At 40.4% G+C, this 23,414-nt stretch overlaps 1 protein-coding gene across 1 annotated transcript; it reads left to right on the plus strand.

Annotated features, from left to right (window-relative positions):
• The first annotated feature begins 5,236 nt into the window (after positions 1–5,236).
• Positions 5,237–8,301, plus strand: LOC112164781 (galactan beta-1,4-galactosyltransferase GALS3). Its single transcript, XM_024301088.2, has 2 exons — positions 5,237–6,603; positions 7,736–8,301. Exons 1-2 carry the CDS (start codon positions 5,387–5,389, stop codon positions 8,079–8,081), a joined length of 1,563 nt encoding a protein of 520 aa, XP_024156856.1. The 5' UTR covers positions 5,237–5,386; the 3' UTR covers positions 8,082–8,301.
• Positions 8,302–23,414: the final 15,113 nt, after the last annotated feature.

Below are 23,414 nucleotides of genomic sequence, written 5' to 3' on the forward strand. Positions count from 1 at the left end.
TGTAGGTGGTGACGATTTCTTCACGAGCTCTACAAATGTGTGCCCAATGATCAGACACTCCACATCGAGAACATATATCTCTTTGCTCAAACTCCATTGATTGAGGCGCTTTGAAAGCGTCATTGAGATGACTCTTAGTGTTGGTGGCGCCACCAACATGGCCAGAGGCGTTGCCTTCCTCTCTCTTTCCACGTTTACCTCTTCGGTTCCGTGTTCGCCCATTTTGGCAGTTACATTCCCAAGTAGAGTGATTATATGGGCCAGAACATCCAAATGTATTCCTAAGATTAGGGTTTCGCACTTGGCACCCTCTCTTTGGGGCACGACTATAATTAGATTCCGGAATATGCTCTGTTCCCACGGATCTCGAATTATAGTTCTTCATAAGGATGTTGTCATGCTTTTCAGTGACATTCATAGCTCCAATGAGCTCATGAAACCTTGTGATTCGTCTTGCAGTAACATCGATTCAATAATTCTCAGAAACCATCAATGCAGAGACAGGGAAAGTAGAGAGAGTCTTCTCAATCAACATCGCATTTGTGATCCTTTACCACAGAATTCCATTAAGGATTTAATGCGAAGTGCTTCTGAGTTATAGTCAAGAACTGACTTGAAATCACAGAAGTTGAGGCTATGTCATCTCACTTCTAGGTTAGGAAGCATGGAGTCACGAACGTTGCCAAATCTATCTTTGAGTGAGACCCACAACCTTCTGGGGTCTTCTTCATTCATACACTCGTACTGGAGTGAATCATCCATATGACGAGTCATTAGGATGATGGCTTTCGCCTTATTTGCCTCTAAGACTGCTCTATTTGCTTCCAAAGCTTGAGCTTACTCAACAGTTAACATGTCTTGGCTAGGCTCAAGAATAATATCCAAGACTCCATTGGCCTTGAGATGCTAGCGGGTATCACGAACCCACTTGTGATATTCAGAGCCAGTTGTTCCCAATAGAGCAAAGTCTAATTTGTTCAAGTTACTCATCCTGAAAGAGAACAAGAAATTAGGGTTAGTATCGGAGCGAAAAAGGCTACCACGAAAACAAATAAAATTTCTGAGCGTAGTTACTTCCAAGAAATTAGGAATTTCCTAGTGTAGTCGCTTCCAAGAAATTCGATTCCAAGAGGGGTTGGATTAGATTGAAACAATGATGTTTGCGGTCGATCGTTTTATCTCAACAAACACTAAGTTTGGAGAACTCTACAAGCTCCAAGCTTGGAGTGGGCACGAACCCCCACAATTCGGCTTAATTTGGTCTCCCTTATGATAAAGAAAGGGGGGTAGAAAAAGGAAGGTTGCAAGTCCCTTAAAAAGAAGAGAAATTGAATTTAAAAACTCTAAAAAAACAGGAACGTTTAGTAAAAAATACCTCAAAATAAGTCGCCGGAAATTTGACCGGAAAAGTTGCCGGAAAGTCGTTGACCTGAGGGCTGACGTGGCATTGATGCTGACGTGGCAGTGGGTCTCGTTGCTGATGTGGCGCAGGTCCTAGGGTTGATGTCAGCGGGCTTCTAGGCTTAAGTCAGTGGGCTTCTGGGCCTGTTCCTTTTTCTTCTGGGCTTGCTCTTCCTTTCTTCTTTTCTTCTTCTTTCTTTTTTGCCGGTTCAAGGTGCAGCTGCTCAGGTGGCCGGTTCACATTGTTTTAGGTAGGGGTCATCATGGGCCGGGTTAGGGCCGGCCCTACCCTAAATTTTAGGGCTTAGGGTAGGGCCGGGCCTAGTCAAAGTCAACAAAATTTAGGGTTGGGTAGGGTAGGGTCGAGGCTTAAATATGCTAACCCTTACCCGCCCGAAAAGCCCGAGTCACTAGGGCCAAAAGGGCAGGGTCGGGTCGGGCCGGCCTTCCAAATAGGGCCGAAATGGGCCTAAAAGGGCTTTAATTTGTTTCACAAAAATAAATACATTATTCTTTTTTCCTTAAAATGTGGTTCCATGGTCATATAGGTAATATAAGACTCATTGTTTTTTGTTGATCATATTTAATATATATATTGAGATTAACTTATAAGTTATAAGTTATAACATTTATAAATATTAGTTAATGAGGTTATATTTAATTAACTATCTCTCTAAATCTCTAAATTAATTTTTATTTAACAAAGGAAACAAGAATTAAAGAAAATAAAGCTTAGGGCTTAAACGGGCGGGCCTAGAGGGCCGGGCCGGGCTTGGCCCTAACGGGCTCAAACGGGTAGGGCCGAAGGGCCGGGCCGGGTTTCAATTGCATGGCTCTTACCCTACCCTATTTGAGAAAGGGTCAGGCCGGCCCGCCCTAATGCAAGGGCCGGGTAGGGCTTCGGCCCTATGGGTCGGGCGGGCTTAGGGCCGAAGGGCCAAATGATGACCCCTAGTTTTAGGCCGGTTTTTGGGCTGTTCCTGAAACTTCAGATCAACGGGCTTCTGCTACCAAAATTTGGTGGAAATTGGAGGTCCGGAAGATGGTGAACTGGTGGAATATTTGCTGTGAATTGTATGGAGCTTTCGGTGGCCGGTTCGTTAGGTTTCCGGCCGGTTCTTGGGGTTCCGCCACCGGTTCTGGACTCTTGGAATCGAGTTCTTCAAGGTGTAAGGTGGAGGCAGAAAAGGCTTCAAGGTTTTGTATTCGGATTCAAGGTTTTTAGTTTCTTGAATCAATGTTTGGCTATTTGTTTCAGGGTGAGGGCTTCGTGCTGATAACGTGTTTAAGGAAAACTCAATTGGGAGATAATTGAGTCGTACTTTCATTGATAATAAGGGTCTCTTTATATAGAGGATTACAAGCATAGAGATAGAGTTGTGCATGGAAACATAATCGTACATTTATTGGATATCTCCTAAGATTCTCCGAGAATATCTCTAATATAAACCCTATTTCAACTAGAACAAGTAATCTTAAGTTTGGGCCAGACACATATTCTGGATTTACTTGAACACAAATAAAATTTCTCATATATATATGAAATTTCAATCAAATTTATATTTACTGAAATTGAGTAAATATATATATATATATATATTGAAATTGCCTATATAAATATATATATATATATATATATATATTTACTTGCTATTTGCCCATTTTATAGGCAATTTCAATCAAACTCTCAAAGTCTCAATGAATTTGCAACAAAATTACTTTATGAAAGTGTTACATAATAAAAATACTCTCATAAAAGCAATCGTAAATTAGCCATAAACGTAACTAATCATGAAAACTCAATTTAACATAATTTTCTGAATGAAAATGAACAGTTTGTGTTACACTAAAACTTTCGAGTTTAGTTATTTAAATTTTCTTTTGATCGAAATTGACTTTCATTAACAGACAAGACTTCGATAATAACCTCAACAAAACACAATGATCATCTTTTTTTTTTCGACTAGAAACACAATGATCATTGATGAAATTTATCAACAAAAAAAAAAAAACGAAAAAAGCCATAAAGCAGATCCTTGATGGAAGCGCTGCGTCCTTAAACCACCCACGTGGCACAATGCAACGTGTCAGGGTATGGAAAGGCGTAAGCGAGACTGTTCAAATTCAATTAAAATAATTGGGAAAAAGATGGTCCCCACCAGCTGATGTCCTTTTATAGAGAAGACAGCCTACAATGACAGGTGGCAGTTTTGACAGCGTCGAAACCTGCTGGTATTCAGCAGCGAATCCTCCACGTGTCCACCCCTCCCCATCACTCGCGATCTCTTATTGCACCGATAATTTTTTCTCTTTTGGGTTTCGCAACAGCCGCCGACACATTTCATTCCTTGGTAAAATATTAGTTACCAGCTAGTCATTTGGATTTGTAAATTTCAAATGGTTAAAAATAGAAAATCATGGTAAAAATAACTAAATGGGTTATGTTGTTTTCGCGAATGTTAGGTAAAGGAGAACTTGGGGGAATCATAACATTGACTAAAAAACATGACATTCTTTTCCCTTTTTTCATTATGGGATGAGAAAAGGTCGAGTTGGGGAAAAAGTAGGGCTAAAGGAAATGTAACATGTACGTATGATCATTTGGGAATAATAATGACCAAGATGTTAAATGTAATGCACTTCAATAAGAAATACGTTAGAATTACCTGATGGGTGGTGTGTTTTTTCGTACATTTTTAAGTCACATAACATGCTAGATATAACCTTTCAATAAAATAAAAAAAAACATGCTAGATATAAGAAGATAAATACCCTGTTAAAATTAAAGAATTAAAGTGAAGTTTGTTCAAATTTGACGAAAATGTCGCTTGTTTGACCTACCATATATTAAGTTTAACTTTACATGATTTAGGTCAATTTGAAACTTAAATCCGACTGATTAACTAACATGTAAACTTTATGAAAAAAATTTCATATAAATTTGAGTTGAATTGAATCCCAACTATTAATTGAATATACGTAACTTGCACGATTTCAATCCAAATCTGTCTCCGATTTGTCAAATCCTCATTTGGTGAGTTCAATGCTAATCTATCTATCTCCCATATGTCAAACTTTCACTCGTTGTATCTTCCTAACAGCATGGATGTATAGTCTCTTCCATATTAGAGAAAAAGTTAAAATCAGTGACAAAAGCCTATTAGATAAGGATCTAGAAAGAGGAAACAAATGAACTAACGTTGGTAACATACAAAATTGCACCTCTTTGCTCACCAAGCATAACCACATTGTGACAAACCGGTCAATACTTTTCATATCTTTCACTGTTCAAGAAAGTACTATACCTAAATTCACAGTCCAGAAACAAATCTCAGTGTTACCCCAACAGAAAAAGAACATTACAGAGAAGAGCATAACCCAAAATGAGTAACGTAAAATCCAATTATGATGTTCAACTGAGAAACAATAATTACCAAGACGACAGTCAATAAAAGCAGCCTCCATAATTAGAGAGTCGTTGCCAAAAAAAAAACTAACTAGTTTTAACTTACTGGTCAAAAACGCCATAATTATGTCTAAAACCCAATCAAAATGTAATTCTACTAAATATCTTCGCAAATCTCAGTTTGAGTACTGACTAATACTAACTCGTAATCGAATTGGCTTGCTACCTCATTCCGATAAAAAAAAAAAAAAAAAACCAACGCAAAGCAGCGGAACTGTTCACTTTCCTCCTCCTCCGCGTTCTCAGTTAAATCAGTCCTTGTCCAATTAATCACGTAAACTAATAATCACAATTCACACCTATAATTCCTCCCCCAGTAAAACCCAAAAAGATTCATATACTTTCCTCCAACATTATATAAAATACTCCAAAAACAGAAACACCAAGCGACACCCCACACTAGCGAGAATTTCATCTCTCTAGTTCTCACCACTTTTCGCCCATACCTCTTCTTCTTCTCCTCCTCCAATCCTCCTCACCCTTCTTCAGAGCCGTAGAAGCTCTCTATACACATTACCAATGGCTAAAGAGAAGCAGAAAGAAGAGAAGAAGCTCTACGTCGGCATCGCATGGAACTACACCGCCGAGCTGAAGCTGCTGCTTACAGCTCTCCTCATCCTCTGCACTCTCGCCACCCTCCTCCAGTTCATCCCTTCCCGCTTCACCATCTCCACCTCCGACCTAAGGGTCTGCATCTCCCGGGTCCTCACTCCGGCCCAGCCCCAGCAGGCCCAACCCCCGGCCCAACAACAAGATAGTATTGTAACTAATGTTGATATTTCAGCTGCTGCTGCTGCTTCACCGCCACCGCTTCCGCCTCCACCTCCGCCGCCTCCGCCGCCGCCGACGGAAGAGGTTCTGAGCAACGGAATAATAAAACGCGTGTTTAACCCGCACGGCGCGGCGGCGTATAGCTTTATCAACATGGGAACTTACAGAGGGGGAATGAACACTTTTGCCATAGTGGGTTTAGCGTCGAAGCCTCTCCACGTGTACTCAAATCCGACGTACGAATGCCAGTGGATCCCCACTGTCAACTCCTCCGCCACCGTCTCCGCCGTCGGATACAAGATCCTACCGGACTGGGGCTACGGCCGAGTTTACACCGTTGTGGTGGTTAACTGCACATTTTCTCAGCCCGTTAATTCCGACAACTCCGGCGGCAAGTTGGTCCTTCTCGCCTCCACCGGCGGCGGCGGTGACCGGAATTTGAACGTCACCGACGAAATCGAGGCCTTGACGGAAAACCCAGGAAGCTTAAACCCTTCAATCTTCACTTCCAAGCCTAAATATGATTATTTTTATTGTGGGTCATCTTTATATGGGAATTTGAGTCCTCAGAGAGTGAGGGAGTGGATTGCTTACCATGTGAGGCTGTTTGGACCCAGATCTCATTTTGTGATTCATGATGCTGGTGGAATTCATGAGGAGGTTTTGGAGGTTTTGAAGCCATGGATGGAGTTGGGGTACGTGACCTTGCACGATATAAGAGATCAGGAGAGGTTTGATGGGTACTACCACAACCAGTTCATGGTGGTGAATGATTGTTTGCATAGGTATAAGTTCATGGCAAAGTGGATGTTCTTTTTTGATGTGGATGAGTATATCTATATGCCTCCCAAGAGCACCCTCAAAACTGTTCTGGATTCTCTGGCTGAGTATTCACAGTTCACCATTGAACAGATGCCAATGAGCAACAAGCTCTGCCGCATTGAAGATTATCACAAAACTCACAGGTACATACATCATCACACACCCTGAAATTTTGTGTTGCTTTAGCTTTTTCTGAAATTGGGTATGTCAACTTTGTGATCATAGTTAGTATAGAATTACTCAGAATCAGATTTTGACATGTGGGATATTTTCATTAGATCAAATTGATTTGAGTGACATGCTAGTTTAACAATCTCATTCCATTGTTGGTGATCAAAGTTTCTCAATTAGTTGGTGATCAAAGTTTCTCAATTAATTGGTGAGCATTGGATTCTTTACTAGCATGAATATGATGGAAGCAGCATTATGGGGTTCCTGTAGATCACTTTAGGGTCATTGTTTCTTATGGCGGTCGTGTCTTTTGGAACTTTTTGCATTTTTCATGTTTTAAAAATGTATTTTGTTATTTTTTTTGGGCACATTCTTCTGCATTTATTGAAGATTCCTGCTTTGCTTAATTTTACTCGGGCAAGTCGTAGTGGGTTGAACTTTGTTCTCAAGTGGGTGTTTCTTATTGTTGGTTAGGGCCTTATTAATAGTATAATTACCCATCTTTCTGCAAGTGTCACTTTTTTATGAGAAGCATCAGAACCAATCTTCAATAATAGATGTTGGTTTTCCTTTATAAGATACAAGAACAGTGAGAATGATCAGAATGATATTATTTGGTTGAGGAAAAGGTGTGAAGATGATGTGAACTTGAGTTGTTAGATCTCTGTTTGAAGTGATTTCAATTGCCAGCTTTCCTTTCTTATACAGGGTGAATTTACAACGATCAAAGATGTTGTTTATGGAAATGAAAAATTGGGCGTAGTGAAATGAGTAGGGAGAAAAACAAAAAGAAATAGTGTATGTTTGTTTGATTATTTAAGTTGACTTGAGATTAAGACTGATGCTGATGCTGACCAAAGAAAAATAAAAATGAAATACGGTATTGGAAGATTAGGACTGATTTGTTGGGACATATGATTATTTTTGTGATCAGATCTGGATTCCAGTATAGATGTTAGTCACAAGAAGTTTCCAATTCCAATAACCATGTGAAGTGTTGGAAATTCGGCTCTAAAATTGTCAATTTATGACTTCAGCATATTCTTTAGTGGTTCATCTTCTTCTGCTCACATGCTAATGTGTTTTACATTTTTGATGGTGCAGAAAATGGGGGTTTGAGAAACTTGTGTTCAAGGATGTGAAGACAGGCATAAGAAGAGACCGAAAATACGCTGTGCGACCGCGCAATGTGTATGGCACCGGGGTGCACATGTCGCAGAACCTAGCTGGGAAGACGACGCACAAAACCGAGAACAGGATCAAATATTTCCATTACCACGGTACCATTGCAGACAGGCGTGAGCCTTGTAAGAAGCTGATCAATGACACACAGATCTACCTTGACAAAGTCCCTTATGTTATGGACACAACCATGAGAGATGTTGCTGGGGCTGTGAAGAGATTTGAGCAAAGAATGATTGGATCCAGGTTACAACAGACTAGGCAATGATAGAACAGAACAGAACATCATCTTCCCAGTTTTTTCTCAGTACTTTTTTTTTTTTTTTTTTTTTATATGTGAATCTTTAATTTATAGTCGCTGTAGAGAAATTCTTTTGGGGGGTTCTTCCTTGTATGATAGTATAGGTATAAATTACAGGTTGGTATATGAATATGATCACTATGGTTTTGAGAAAAATATTTAGAGGTGTTCATATTATAATTCTTTATTTATTTGTTTAACTTTACAGTAAATTATGGAGAATGATTAATCAAATTCATTGCTAGATTGAATTGTCGGTATGAATTTTGAGGACCACCACCAGCACTGAGGCAATTGAAGGTGGCTTTGGTGGCAAAAAGTGCTTTTCATAGCTACTTTTCCTTTAAATTTGCTACTCCTCTTCACTTTTTATTTTTATTTTTGTCCTCTTGGATTTATTTATGCTTTGCTTTTCTATCCAATTATCCATTAACTTAGAAAAAGTTTTCCAGAATGTTATGCCTGAGGCTTTTTACATTTCCAAGCATCACATTTTCTGAAATGAACTTTGGTTTTGTGCAGTCCTCAAAGATTTATCTTAAAGTTGTACTGTATATGAATTTTGATGTATATTAAGCTTTGGAATAATTCAAAGTTCACAAAGAGTTGGGCTTTATCTATGGAAGAAGTCAAAAAGAGGTGGTGGGTGATGTGTCTCATCCTTTTAACTAATCCAACACATGGACTGAAAGTAAGGAAATCAAACAATGAATCAACAATGGTTTAGATAAAAACTGTCCTCTCGTTTGTAGAGTATTCCCTGGCATGTCTTTCAGACTCTGCCTTCTTTTTACCTTTCATTTTCAGTTTTCCCCACACCATTCTTTAATCATCACCTAACGGGCTAACGGGACAAGTGTGGCTCTTGTAACCCTGTTGGTGTTTGATAATGATGTACCTATTTTCAGGCTCTAATAAAAGAGTTTATTAATCAGTTTGACGTATTATTTGTTATCGGATCATTATTAGTAGAAATTTTGTTTGCACAGTAGTGGTTTTGGGCATATTTTATGCAAACTAGTAAAATTAGAGCAAGATGTGGAGACAAAATAATAGGTCCAGGCCATTTATAATTTATTTGAAGATGTTTAGCTATAGAGGCAAATTGTATTGAAAAAGTTAGGAGTTCAACAAGAGGGTACGAGAGAGTGCTTGAAGATTCAAATATGACATAATTAGCGTAATTGGGTAAATTTACGTAAATTAATAAGCATCTCATTTATCTCGGATGATAAGTCTCCGACACTCGGTGGTTTCGAGTTAGGACCTTACACTAAAATATAAACAAAGACAACGATAGCAGTCGTGAGGAGGGACTTTAAGCCGTTTCGTTCGAAAAATAAAAACAAGCAGGCAAGGACCCGTGAAGAAGCCAACGAAGGAGAGACTGCCAAACTGCCAATTGAAGACCCCTCCATCCTCGCCATGAAGAAATATTAATGCTATATATATTATATAATCTGAGACTCTCTGAGAGCATATGCTTCACAATATGAGTCGGTCCAAGATTGTATGAGAATGTGGCCGATTTAGAGGGTGACAACCCGAAAAATAATGGGTGGTGGGTCAGTTTGGTGACCCCATTGATGAATATGACCTAAAATGATCTAGGTTTGATGTAGCAGCTCATGCTTTTGAAGCTTTCTAATAAATGGTGGTCTGTAACATTAACACAAGGATTTAATACTTCACCATCTGGTGGAGGAGAGGGGAGCATTGGCTTTATGAGACAAACTGGGTTTTACTTGCTGAAGTGAAATGTGTGTCTGGGTATTACGTTTTCTGAGGTAGGATGCTTCTGCATCACTCTGCCTCTTTCTTTTCACAAAGTACAAGAAAACCAGACCCAGTTCTTTGCAGATTCTCTGGCATTATATATTATTAATGATTCTTTGCAGACTTAATTGCCTCCTAATCAAGAGGCTAATGTGATGATTAAGGGTATAGCTTGTCCAGTGTAATGCTTAGCTTGCCAGAAACTGTTGCTCGAGAATATTATTTTCTAAGTAAATTATTAATGGAAAGAAATACAATAAGAGAGACCCATTATTTGGAAAAACACGTGGGTTGATTGCTTCCATGTGAGAAAGTGGCCGTGTGAGGCTGTGAGCTTGCTAGAGAAAAAGCGTGTTATATATATGTCACTGTTTGTTAGTATTGCTTTCGTATTAGATTTTCTGTGTTTTCTGAGTTTAGGGTTAAAAATACAGAAGATGATAAAAGCGGTTTTGGCTGGTTATGCGTAGCGCGTTTGGTGAATAATTGGGTGCCAACACTGGCCGCCCTAGCGGTGGAGGTTTGCGTTGCCATGCAGCTGGCATTGGCTGCTGCGCTTTAAACTTCCCATTTGTATATACGACAAAGACCAGCAATTTTTTAAGCCCCTCTCTGCTAGTTTTTGCGAGAAAGCCACCCATGGGTTGGCGTTTCTGTACCTCCCTCCATCTCTGATGGAGCAAATTTCCGGCCCTAGTGTCGCAACTGGCGTGTACGGTTGAGGTCATACCCTCCTTTTTTCCTTTTATCTCCAAGACATCAACATCTACCATCCGGGTTGAGTCGGCGACCCTCTCTCTTCCTCTGATTGCTACGAACTGGGGATCGAGTTTGTCCTCGGTTCGTCGATCTGGAATGGTGGCTACGGGTGAATGGAGGGTTTGGGATCCAGGGCTCCTGCCGGCGTCATGGAGGTCTGGTCTGGGCCCTAAGCTAAGTGGTGGATTGGACGTTGTACCAGCAGCGTCTCCGGATCTGCTGCGCTCGGATTGTGTTCTATTGGAACCCTTCTTCCACGATTGGCAGCAAGTGTGGCTGTGATGCCCCAGAAATTTATATTTATTTTTCGAGGATTTTCCAGAATTTAAATTGTGGGTATCAGATGATTTCGTGGCTAGTGGATGGAGCGGAAGTGTTTCGGGCGAATAATTATTCAGGATGCGTCATTTTAGGGGGGGCGCAAGGGTTGACTTTTTATTCGTTGGGATTCTCCGGAAACTTCCTTCACGAAAGTTGTAGAGCGTGTCATACGAGTTTGTATGAGGAAGTTATGGCCATTGGAAGAAGTTTCCATTTTGGTATAAATAGAAGTTTTCCGAGTGGGAAACTTACTATTTTCATTTGGTTTCCTTTTCCGGAAACTCTTTTCTCTCTCGATCGACTCCTTCAAAGACGAAATATTCTGTCTAACCCGACCCGAACCCTGTGATCCGACCCGGCCGGAACTTGCAGCTCCGGTGATCTCTGGCCATGAAACTTGGTCAGCTGGTTCTTCTCCTCCGTCTGGTCGTCTCTGTGCATCCTCTAGTGGCGATATCCACTGTGTACGGCGCAGTTGGTGTTTTCGGACCCGACCGGAAAACGCAGCTCCGGCTACTTCGTGGCTTCATGCTTCCTTGGTTGAGTTCAGAGAAGGCTCCCTGATCGATCTATTGTGTTTGTTTTGATCGATTTACGTGGAAATCGGTTCAACTCAGTTTGAGCCAAAATCCAAAACTTGTGTTACGTCCCGTATCTTAAATAACCAGTTTACTAGTTATTTGGACGGTAAACGACCTTTACTTTCACTTTTACTGTCGTTTAAGTACTTTTAGTGGCCCTAAAAGTTGACTTTTTGTTCGGGTCAAAATTTGAGAAAATGTTCTTCATGGAAGTTGTAGAGGACATTAAACCGAGCGAGTGGATATGTGGTACGTAAAAATCGGAGTCCGTATGCGAAAGTTATAAGCGAAATTCTAAAAGTTACTGTTCATGTGGTAAGTTTCTATAAATAGCCAAGTTACTGTGGTAAGTTTCCATTTTTGGAAACCTACCGGGCTTTTCTCTCTCCTCTCCCCCGATCCTTTCCCCTCTTCGACCCGATTGCTTCTTCCTCCGATTTCTTCCTCCTCCGGCCACCCCACAATGGAATCCGGGCACCGGCAAGCTCGCCTATTCATCCTTGTCACACCTGTGGTGGTGTTTTGCGGTGGCTCGGCCGGTGGAGCTCGGAATTGAGCCGTGAAATTCACTGTAGCAGTTTGGGAGTTTTGTCGATTTCCGGTGATTCCGGCCGTCTCCGGCCACCAAACTGGCGTCGAAGGTTCGGTTTTTGCCAAGGATCATTTCCCCTCTAGCCTTGAGCCACGATTTGCAGTGTAGAGGGATAATTGATCAAAACCCGATCCTAGGGTTCTTGAGTTTTCTGGGTTTTTCTTCACCGGCTGGATTCGACTGTTTTAAGGTAAAATTGGGATGTGTTGTAGTTGAGAAAAATGATCAGTGTGTTGAGTAGGTGCTGTTGTCAAAATTTGGTAGCCATCGGAGGTGGCGGCCGCAGGCGCGTGGAGCCCACGCGCTGCCACTGTTGGGGGCGCGTGGAGGCGTGTAGGGCAGTGTTTTAATTCCAGTTTTTAGCCCATTAAATTGTAGAAATGTTGTAGAATTTGTATGTGAAGTTTGGTGAATTTTGGAGAAGCTTGGAATTAACTATGAAGTTTTGAAGTTTAGGGTTTCGATTATCGAATTACGAGAATCCGACCGTCGGATATCTCTCGGTTCTGACTTGGAACCTTTAAGATAATGAATTGGTATTAGAGATAAAATTTGGGTTGAATCCGAGAACAAGTGGAGGGATGATTTGTGAGGATTTGATTCGTATTAAATTGTCGAATTGTCGCTTACAGAATATAATCGTGTACAGGGCGACGTACTGAGCTCTGGCTCGATGAAGGAACTCGTATACGTGATCGTCGGAATAGTACTGTGAGTGGACTTTTGTTTTAAATAATGATGCATGCGTTTATTTTTCTTGAATTAATGCTTTATTTATTTAACATATTACTTTTCGAGCGCATGAAATGATTTCGGAATTTGATTTCGATTTATCTCATGGATTTGCTTTCAATAATGATTTTCATGAAGTGATTATGATTTATTCCGGTTGTGAATTTCGGATATTATTTTGTTATGCTCGGATTTGAATTTATAATTTATGTTGATTTTCGACGAATTATTTTCCGAGGTGATTCCAGAATTTCATATTTATTTTTCATTCACCGATTTGAGATCTCTGAAAGATTTTCGAAATGGGATTTCGATGAAATTGTTCCTTGTTTATTTATTCGATCTTTGGTTTTGGCATTGGGAATGCCTTAGCAATGATTTCGGTTTGAGAATTATGATTTTGTTTGATCTCGCCTTTCCGCTATTGGTTTGAGATACTTTTGGCGTGTGGGACACGTTGATGATATTTTCAGCTTACTGTGAGATTTTGGGGGAAGCTTTATGGATTTATGTGGTTTTCGGATTTTCTTTTTGCCATACTTTGGGTGACTATTATCATTGCTAGCATTGATCTTCCGCCTTTGTGGCGAGGTGATGGGATCACCGAAGCCCTCCGCCTTTGTGGCGCTAGTTACTGTCTTTGTGACAGTAATTCTAAAGCCCAGTATCCTATCGCTACACATAGTGGCGTAAGGGTATATTACGGGAGTAATGGGAGTACTTTAGCTTGGGAGGCTATCACCCGAGCCTGGGTGGCTCACTCGTATGGCTATCATCTTCCCCTACTCTTTATACTATTTTGACTAGCGGGGCTAGTCCGATTTCCGTTTAACCAGCGGGGCTGGTCTCGTTTTATTGAGTATCGGAGTTTCAATCTTTTCTTTCAGTTGTTTGTGACTAGCGGGGCTAGTCGGTTTTCTTGAGCAGAACTTCTTTCATTTTGGTTTCCTTAATCATTGCATGCATCGGGAGTTTTTAAAGAAATAAATGTGGGAAAGTATAAAATCCCTTTTGTTTAAAATTGTTTATTTTTGTCCACTCACACTAACGTGTTTACAATTACTTTCCCCTGGGCCCTTCGGTTTCAAATGCCCAATTTGCAGGCGAAATTAGTTGAGGTCGGGCGTACATGGAGTTGAGGCATAGTCAACAGCATGGCTTCCGCGTTTGCTTTTGAATTAGGTTTTCCTTATTTACTTTTCTGTTGAATTGCTCTGATTACCTGTGGCACTAATGTTGTTAAGTTGAGATTTGTGTTTTGTGATTTGGGGAGCAGGGTGGCTCCGAGAGAATAAGGATGAATGATTGAGAAGTGTAAATTTCATTTCTACAGGTTTTGGGTAGTCCATTTTAGGGGAACTTCTGCCAAATTTTTGGAAGAATTTCTTCTAAGGTGGGCCCCGCAGGGCCACCTCGGATTTCAGGGTGAAATTTGGGTCGGGTCCTGTCAACTTGTGAGGTAGTTTCCGACCCTTTATGCTTGTTTTCTGACTTCGAACTAGTTATGAAAATTCACAAGCATGCTTAGATGATCAGCTTTGATGTTGGAAGTTTTGTGAAATATTGAGTTTTGACCGGCGGCGGTGCGGCGTTCTGGTGGCTTTCGGGCCATGTAGGGAACTAGTTTTGGTATTATATATGTTCTAATCGTTGATACGAGCGTTTCGATATATAATATGAAAATTTTGGAGTTCGTATCGAATTGTTATGATTTATACAGTTTCATACCAGTTGATTTATTCGATCCGTGAGGATTCGAGCTTCTGATCGACTTGTGGTTTTGGCATATCGATCGTAGAAGTATTCCGGAGTGTGGTCTTGGATGTGGTTTCGCCTCAATTGGCGTCACTTTGGGGAATTTAGTTCAAAACAGGGGTTTCAGACTTAAATCATTTGTGGATTGTTGCTAAGTTGAAACCATATGTGATTAGGTACTTGACGAGGAATCCTTGGACAGTTGTTTTGTGGTGTGGCTGTCTTGTTCTGTATTGAAGACGTAGCGGGAGTTTCGAGGTGAGTAATCTCACAAGGTTCATTAATGAACGGAATACCTTTATTGTTTTTAGAGTTATTTAGTTAACTGCAAACTATTGTTGGTATTGGTGGCATTCATGAGTGAATGACCACGTGTGTATATATATATATTTACGTGAAATATGTATATTCTTGTGGGTTGATGGGTGATTTATGCAATAGGGATTGATGGGTTTCATTATATTGCTTGAGGCTTGACTTTTCAGAAGACAATGTGTTAGGAATTGGGAATTCCTATTGTTTGGGAAGTGTCAAGATTTGTGTTGATGTGTTGTGTGTCTAGATTGGACTGATTTGTTGTTGGTACATCATGGGGGGTAGCGGGGAGCTATCTGATGCTCACGAGTACGTGTTTTTAAAAGAGAGTTTTGAGGATTCTTTCTTTTAAATGTCCTGGAAGGACTTGTGAATCATATTCTATTTGTTAGGTTAACTATAAATATGATTGAGGATGTGTTGATGTGTTGTGTGTCTAGATTGGACTGATTTGTTGTTGGTACATTATGAAGGGTAGGAGTTATCTGATGCTCATGAGTACGTGTTTTTAAAAGAGAGTTTCAGGGATTCTTTCTTTTAATTGTCCGGGGAGGACTTGTGTATCATATTTAAATTGTTAGAGTTTCAATTAATATGATCTTGGCACGGGGTGACTTGTATTTGTTTCTTTTGGGAAAAGAATGTGCTGTTTTGAGAAAACAGGGTGTGTGTCCCTTTTTACGAGTTGATGGGTTTCCTCGTTGGGTGAGTTGTGTGTGTGTGTTTTGAGTTACTCATATGGGCTTGCAAAAGCTTACTGGGTTTGTTGTGTGGTGACCTGGTGCACCATTCAAACGGCGTAGGGGTTATTTCTACAGATCAGGATAATCGTGGCTGATGCTGAGGTAGTGTGCTTGTAGCTTAACGGTAGGAAGCCATTTATGTGACTTTACCGTTATTAAGACTTCCGCTTGTAGTGAGCTCTGAGGTGCATTTACGTTTTATCTGGTTGTGGCAATTTAATTCGTAAGCTGTTGTATTACATAACTCTGTGGAGGGCGAGTATATGTTATTATTGTGGGTTCAGGGCATCAATGTGTACTTGGGTTAAAAGGAAAAAAGTTTCCAGGTATTTTGTATTGATGGCTGAACTATCGCGCATATATAAGTATGAGATTATATATCAATTTTTATTGTGTTAAAAATCAGGGGCGTGATAGTTTGGTATTAGAGCGTAAGGTGCATATTTGGTGACAATCAATGCTTCTCGAGTGATGGCCCGTCTGCAGCGGATCCCCATCCGATGCTCTTCGGTATTGATGTAGTCATTGGATATGCAGTGAGCGTTAGGATGTGAGTCGTTAGGGTGGTGTCGACTCAGGGGATGAAGTAGGAGCTAGATGTAGTTTCTATGAGTTAAAGACTTTGGAGGAATGATGACCTTTAGTTTTAACTCAAGATTGATGTAGGGGATGGAATTGTATCCTCTGATGTGGAATTAAGGTTGGTTGAGTCATAGTGTTGACTTATACTTGTGTTTGAAGATTTTACAAGTATTAACCAAGTGTGTTATGCTCCTTGGTAATGGATTCACCAGGAGGCAGAGCTAGGGGTCGAGGTAGACCCAGAGGCAGGGGTAGTGCTCAAGGTAGGGGCAGGATTCCTCCTGTGAGGAGATTTTCGAGGATGATGTCGAGGCATCGAATGTTCAGCTGCCTGTTCCACCTCTTGAGGAGGTTGTGATTGTAGAATTTCATGTGTTGAGATACCGTGAATCACAGATGGTGATCGATATTGAGTTACAGATGGTGACTGATCACAGATGGTGATTGATATTGAGTCACAGATGGTGACTGATCACAGATGGTGATGGATCACAGATGGTGATCGATATTGAGTCACAGATGGTGGCTGATCACAGATGGTGATCGATATTGAGTCACAAAGGGTGACGGATCACAGATGGTAATCGAGATTTGGTCACAGATGGTGATAAAGGCATGTTATCGGGAACCACACCTTTGGCTAGGTGAGTGGTTACGATAAGTTAGAGCACTAGTCTGTCCGCCGTGATTTGTGTGACGAACGGCGAATCTGTGTGATGATTAGTTTGACAATTGTGCTTTGTGTGAGGATAAGAAGGTACCATATCTAATTATGCTTGTGTGCTTGAATGATGTGTGATGAATAATATGCATGATGGGTTCATATTATTGTTGAAGGCGACTTTTCAGGAAACAATATTGTGGAAAAAGATGTTTTCTATTGTTTGAAAAGTATTGAGTTTGATGTTATATTTTTGAGTTAAGCGTGACTCATTTTAAATGTATTGGTCTTTGTGCCAAGGGTCACAGATGGTGAGCAGAGATGGGGAAAGCCGAAACTAGATGTTTGTAACGTTTTTAGGTCAGGTGTGGCTTACTTAACGTTTGACTTTGAGACCAGATGGGGTCTGAAATCATGTGTCATAGATGGTGACAGGTCCCAGATGGTGACCAAGGCAGGAAATAGGTAATCACGTCCTTGGCAGGACTAGTGGTTACGATTTCAGTCAGAGTTCCAGTCTGTCTGCCATTATAGATTATGGGGGTAACGGTCGAGGTTGCTGGAGACTCATAAGTATGTAGTTTAAAGGAGAGTTCCGAGAGTATTCTTCTTTTATTGTCTAGATGAGACTTAAATTGCTTCTTGATGGTTAAGTTAGCAAATAGAACATTGTCACAGCGGTGACTTATGTTGTCCTTTCGGTGGAAAGGATATGAGATGTTAGAAAGAATCATGGTTGCATGGTTTCCTTAAGCTGATGTGTGTGCGGGTCAGGCGGGGCCAGACCTTAGCTTGATGTTGTGTCTCAAGATGGGTAGACACTTATTGAGTTGTGATGCTTGGGGTATTGTTGGTTTGAGTTGAAGTGAAGGTTTCACTTTCAATTCTTGTAATGCAAGGGTTGCACTATCGAGGAAATGATGTATATACTGTTGTGATAACAGGATTCTAGACTCTTGTGTGATCTGTGTGTAGTGCTGCGATCACAGAGTCTTTGTTGGAGTAGTGTGCATGGATGAGATCCATGAAATGATTGGGTTACCACCGAGCGGTGTGGTAAAGTTTCCTAATGTTGTGATATTAGGTGGGGTATCTGTATCCATTATGGATCACAGAAAGTTGTACTTTGAGATGAAGGGCATTCTTGAAGAGGAATGAGAATTGGATTGAGCATGATTTACCCGTACTTGTTGGAGTGGTACATTTAAATTTCGGGACAAAATTTCCTTAAGTGGGGTAGAATGTGATGCCCCAGAAATTTGTATTTATTTTCTGAGGATTTTCCGGAATTTAAATTATGGGTATTGGATGGTTTCTGGCTCGTGGATGGAGCGGAAGTGTTTCGGGCGAATAATTATTTAGGAAGCGTCGTTTTAGGGGGGCGCAAGGGTTGAATTTTTATTTGTTGGGATTCTCCGGAAATTTCCTTCATGAAAGTTGTAGAGCGCGTCGATATGAGTTCGTGGATATGTGGAACGCGAAAATCAGAGTTTGTATGAGGAAGTTATGGCCATTGGAAGAACTTTCCATTTTGGTATAAATAGAAGTTTCCCGAGTGGGAAACTTACTATTTTCATTTGGTTTCCTTTTCCAGAAACTCTTTTCTCTCTCGGTCGACTCCTTCAGAGATGAAATATTCTGTCTGACCCGACCCGAACTCGGCGATCCAACCCGGCCGGAACTTGCAGCTCCGGTGATCTCTGGCCGTGACACTTGGTCAGCTGGTTCGTCTCCTCCGTCTGGTCGTCTCTGTGGAATCCTCTAACGGCGATATCCACCGTGTACGGCGCAGTTGGTGTTTTCGGACCCGATAGGAAAACGCGGCTCCGGCGACCTCGTGGCTTCATGCTTCCTTGGTTGAGTTCAGAGAAGGCTCCCTGATTGATCTATTGTGTTTGTTTTGATCGATTTACGTGGAAATCGGTTCAACTCAGTTTGAGAAAAAATCCAAAGCTTGTGAGGTAGTTTTCGACCCTTTATGCTTGTTTTCTGACTTCGAGCTAGTTTTGAAAATTCACAAGCATGCTTAGATGATCAGCTTTGATGTTGGGAGTTTTGTGAAATATTGAGTTTTGGCCGGCGGCGGTGCGCCACAGCCTGTGGCGGTGTTCTGGTGGCTTTCAGTCCATGTAAGGAACTGGTTTTGGTATTATATATGTTCTAATCGTTGATACGAGCGTTTCGATATATAATATGCAACTTTTGGAGTTCGTATGGAATTGTTATGATTTTTACAATTTCATATCGGTCGATTTATTCGATCCATGAGGATTCGAGCTTCCAATCGACTTGTGGTTTTGGCATATCGATCGTAGAAGTATTCCGGAGACATTGGGTGGTCTCGGATGTCGATTTATTCGATCCGTGAGGATTCGAGCTTCCAATCGACTTGTGGTTTTGGCATATCGATAGTAGAAGTATTCCAGAGACATTGGGTTGTCTCAGATGTGGTTTCGGTTCAATTGGCGTCACTTCGGACTTAAATCGTTTGTGGATTGTTGGTAAGTTGAAACCGTATGTGATTAGGTACTTGACGAGGAATCCTTGGACGGTTGTTTTGTGGTGTGGCTGTCTTGTTCTGTATTGAAGACGCAGCGGGAGTTTCGAGGTGAGTAATCTCACAAGGTTCATTAATGAACGGAATACCTTTATTGTTTTGAGAGTTATTTAGTTAACTGCAAACTATTGTTGGTATTGGTGGCATTCATGAGTGAATGACCACGTGTGTATATATATATATATATATATTTACTTGAAATATGTATATTCTTGTGGGTTGATGGGTGATTTATGCAATAGGGATTGATGGGTTTCATTATATTGCTTGAGGCTTGACTTTTCAGAAGACAATGTGTTAGGAATTGGGAATTCCTATTGTTTGGGAAGTGTCAAGATTTGTGTTGATGTGTTGTGTGTCTAGATTGGACTGATTTGTTGTTGGTACATCATGGGGGATAGCAGGGAGCTACCTGATGCTCATGAGTACGTGTTTTTAAAAGAGAGTTTCGGGGATTCTTTCTTTTAAATGTCTTAGGAGGACTTGTGAATCATATTCCATTTGTTAGGTTAACGATAGATATGATTGAGGATGTGTTGATGTGTTGTGTGTCTAGATTGGACTGATTTGTTGTTGGTACATCATGGGGGGTAGCAGGGAGCTATCTGATGCTCATGAGTACGTATTTTTAAAAGAGAGTTTCGGGGATTCTTTCTTTTAAATGTCCTGGGAGGACTTGTGAATCATATTCTATTTATTAGGTTAACGATAGATATGATTGAGGATGTGTTGATGTGTTGTGTGTCTAGATTTGACTGATTTGTTGTTCGTACATCATAGGGGGTAGTGGGGAGCTATCTGATGCTCATGAGTACGTGTTTTTAAAAGAGAGTTTCAAGGATTCTTTCTTTTAAATGTCATGGGAGGACTGCTGAATCATATTCTATTTGTTAGGTTATCGATAGATATGATTGAGGATGTGTTGATGTGTTGTGTGTCTAGATTGGACTAATTTGTTGTTGGTACATCATGGGGGGTAGCGGGGAGCTATCTGATGCTCATGAGTACGTGTTTTTAAAAGAGAGTTTCGGGGATTCTTTGTTTTAAATGTCCGAGGAGGACTTGTGTATCATATTTAAATTGTCAGAGTTTCAATTAATATGATCCTGGCACGGGGTGACTTGTATTTGTTTCTTTTGGGAAAAGAATGTGTTGTTTTGGGAAAACAGGGTGTGTGTCCCTTTTTACGAGTTAATGGGTTTCCTCTTTTGGTGAGTTGTGCGTGTGTGTTTTGAGTTACTCATACGGGCTTGCAAAAGCTTGCCGGGTTTGTTATGTGGCAACCCGGTGCACCATACAAACGGTGTAGGGGTTATTTCTACAGGTCAGGATAATCGTGGCTGATGCTAAGGTAGCATGTTTGCAGCTTAACGGTAGGAGGCCATTTATGTGACTTTACCGTTATTAAGACTTCCGCTTGTAGTGAGCTCTGAGGAGCATTTACGTTTTATCTTGTTGTAACAATTTAATTCGTAAGCTGTTGTATTACATAACTCTGTGGAGGGCGAGTATATGTTATTATTGTCGCTTCAGGGCATCAATGTGTACTTGGGTTAAAAGGAAAAAAGTTTTTAGGTATTTTGTATTGATGGCTGAACGATCGCGCATATATAAGTATGAGATTGTATATCGATTTTTATTGTGTTAAAAATCAGGGGCATGATAGTGGCGGTGTTATCTGTTTGATCTGCGAATTTGGACGGACTGGTGGATTCGCTTCTATGCGATGGCGATGGAGATGGAGAGAACTTGTGGGGAGGATGCTGCTCCTCCTGAGGCTATTTTACATGAGGTTTGCGGGTCTTCTCAAAAAGGGGATGTCGACGCTTGGCTGGAGAGTTGGTGTGGTGTTAGTGCGGTGGCGGCTGAAGTGAAGATGTGGTGTTGGTGCGACGGCGACGGCAAGCACAAAAATTTGCTAATCGAGCTGCTAGGGTTCTTCCCTTTTGGGCTTGGGTTTGTACCTGTTTTTCAGATTTGGGCTTGGGCTTGTTTGGGTGGACTAGGGCAGTGATACTTGGGCACTCTCAGGCTTGGATCCGGATTTGGGATCCCGGCGGATTTTCTATAAAAATTTGGGATCCAGGACGGCTTCTGTTTTGGTACCTAGTTTGTTCTCTTTCTTGGGATCAATACCTGCGAGGAACTGTAGGTCTTATTGGTCTGAGGTTGTCAGCTAGTCTACTGATGGATTCTGCGGAAAAAATTAATTGTCAGTTTCTTATTAGTTTACTCCCCCCTGAGCTTCACTAAATTGGTGGGGAGGTATTGCGTTTAGCGGTGTCTCTTTCTGACGGCCCTATTAGGGCGGGTCACTGTGTAAAGTTTCTTTTTCCATATTGAATAAAAATTGCTGACCTCCTTTTACTCAAAAAAAAAAAAAAAAAAAAAACTTCCCATTTGTATTATTATCACTACTATCCTACATTTTTTTTTTTTTTTAATAGAAAACTATCGGTCCAGGAATTCTATTAGGGTTCCGAGAGAGAGGCAAAGACGCTCGAGTTTGGGTTTCAAAGCCGAGTTTTGAGACCTAGCTCAATTTTACCCGAAAGGTATTATACGCACGTTATTCAATATTTTACGTATAATTGAAACTAGGTATCTCGAGAGAAAGTGTTGCGTCGTCAATTATGCTAGTACAAGAGTCCATGGACTATGAATTTGCCTTTCTAATTTCTTTCACGGTTTTAGGTTGTTTAGGGCTTTAGGCATATATTTTCAGTAAAAATATAGAATATTTGAAATTACTTAAGTAGTGATCCCTTCTATGGGGCATTTATGGATTAATCCGATAAGTATCAATTCAGTGATTCACATACGTGTCTTTGAAGACAACATATTTCTCCTCCCTTCACCTCTCATGTCCCTCCTTAGCTTTTAAAGACTAAAATTTTGAAAAAAAATGTACATATTGACTGTTTCAAGTAAAATGTTTGATATTTTGACTACTGTAAGATTAATTGTTTGCTAACACTTTCGGTCTCGATCAGGAAGTGTGCACGTAAATCTCTTTATTTCTAAGCTACGATGTATTGATTGGAAAAGAAGAAGAAGAAAAAAAAGAGAGTAAGGAATTGATAGTCGACGAGCTAATCCAAGTTTGTTCAAGGTCAAAAATAGTGCCCACACGTCACATGAAGGGATCATGTTCAAAAGCATGGTTTACCATGTATGTCCCAATTCGTGTTGGCCTGTCACTCTTGTCTGCAAATCTTCCCTGGTTAAATTTGGAAAAATACAAAATGTTCAAATCTTGATCATGTAGTTGACGATTTTAGAAGAAGTTTCGTAGCCGAAGCAAGGTCCGTCGGTGTCACTTGCAAATTTGCAATGCACACGTTGCTAGTAATGATTGAAATTTGGTAAGTATTAGGGGTCCAATTGTTCCAATTAACAAAGTCCAGGCCACCTCTTTCTGTTTGGCTAGGGCAGCCTCGGCCAAGACTTTTATGCACATGATCGTTCCATTACTCAACTATGGTTTGATTTAATACAAGTTTTGATACATTGCACAATTATTATGGTCTGATTTAATAGAAGTTTTGATTGATTAATAGAATTGGATTGTCTTTATCTCTGTAAACAAATAAACGGAATAACTAAATTGTCTATTAAGTTTTCTCATGTTTATCAATTTTTTCATAACTTTTTATTTTTAATAAAGTATATTTTTTTCTATTTTTTTATATCGATTTACTAATAGCTCATTCCAGAATTTAACCAAATTCACCTGATCACGTGATGAATATTTCATAATTTTCCCTTTTAACACGATACAAATTGTATTTACATAATCAATAAAGTATTATAGAATATGTCTAAATAACACAATGGAGTGTTATGAAATTATCGTGACATGCCTAGTACATGTAATTAGTATAACAGAATTTTTAGGTGAAAATTGGCAGCAATTTGAAGGCATG

This window comes from Rosa chinensis, chromosome 5 (genome assembly GCF_002994745.2).
Source record: "Rosa chinensis cultivar Old Blush chromosome 5, RchiOBHm-V2, whole genome shotgun sequence".
NCBI lineage: Eukaryota > Viridiplantae > Streptophyta > Magnoliopsida > Rosales > Rosaceae > Rosa > Rosa chinensis.

Excerpts from the sequence above, each read along its gene's own strand:
- LOC112164781 (XM_024301088.2), top strand. The coding sequence starts at position 5,387 with ATGGCTAAAGAGAAGCAGAAAGAAGAGAAGAAGCTCTACGTCGGCATC. Across the intron at positions 6,604-7,735 it reads GATTATCACAAAACTCACAG|AAAATGGGGGTTTGAGAAAC; the intron begins GTACATACATCA and ends TTGATGGTGCAG.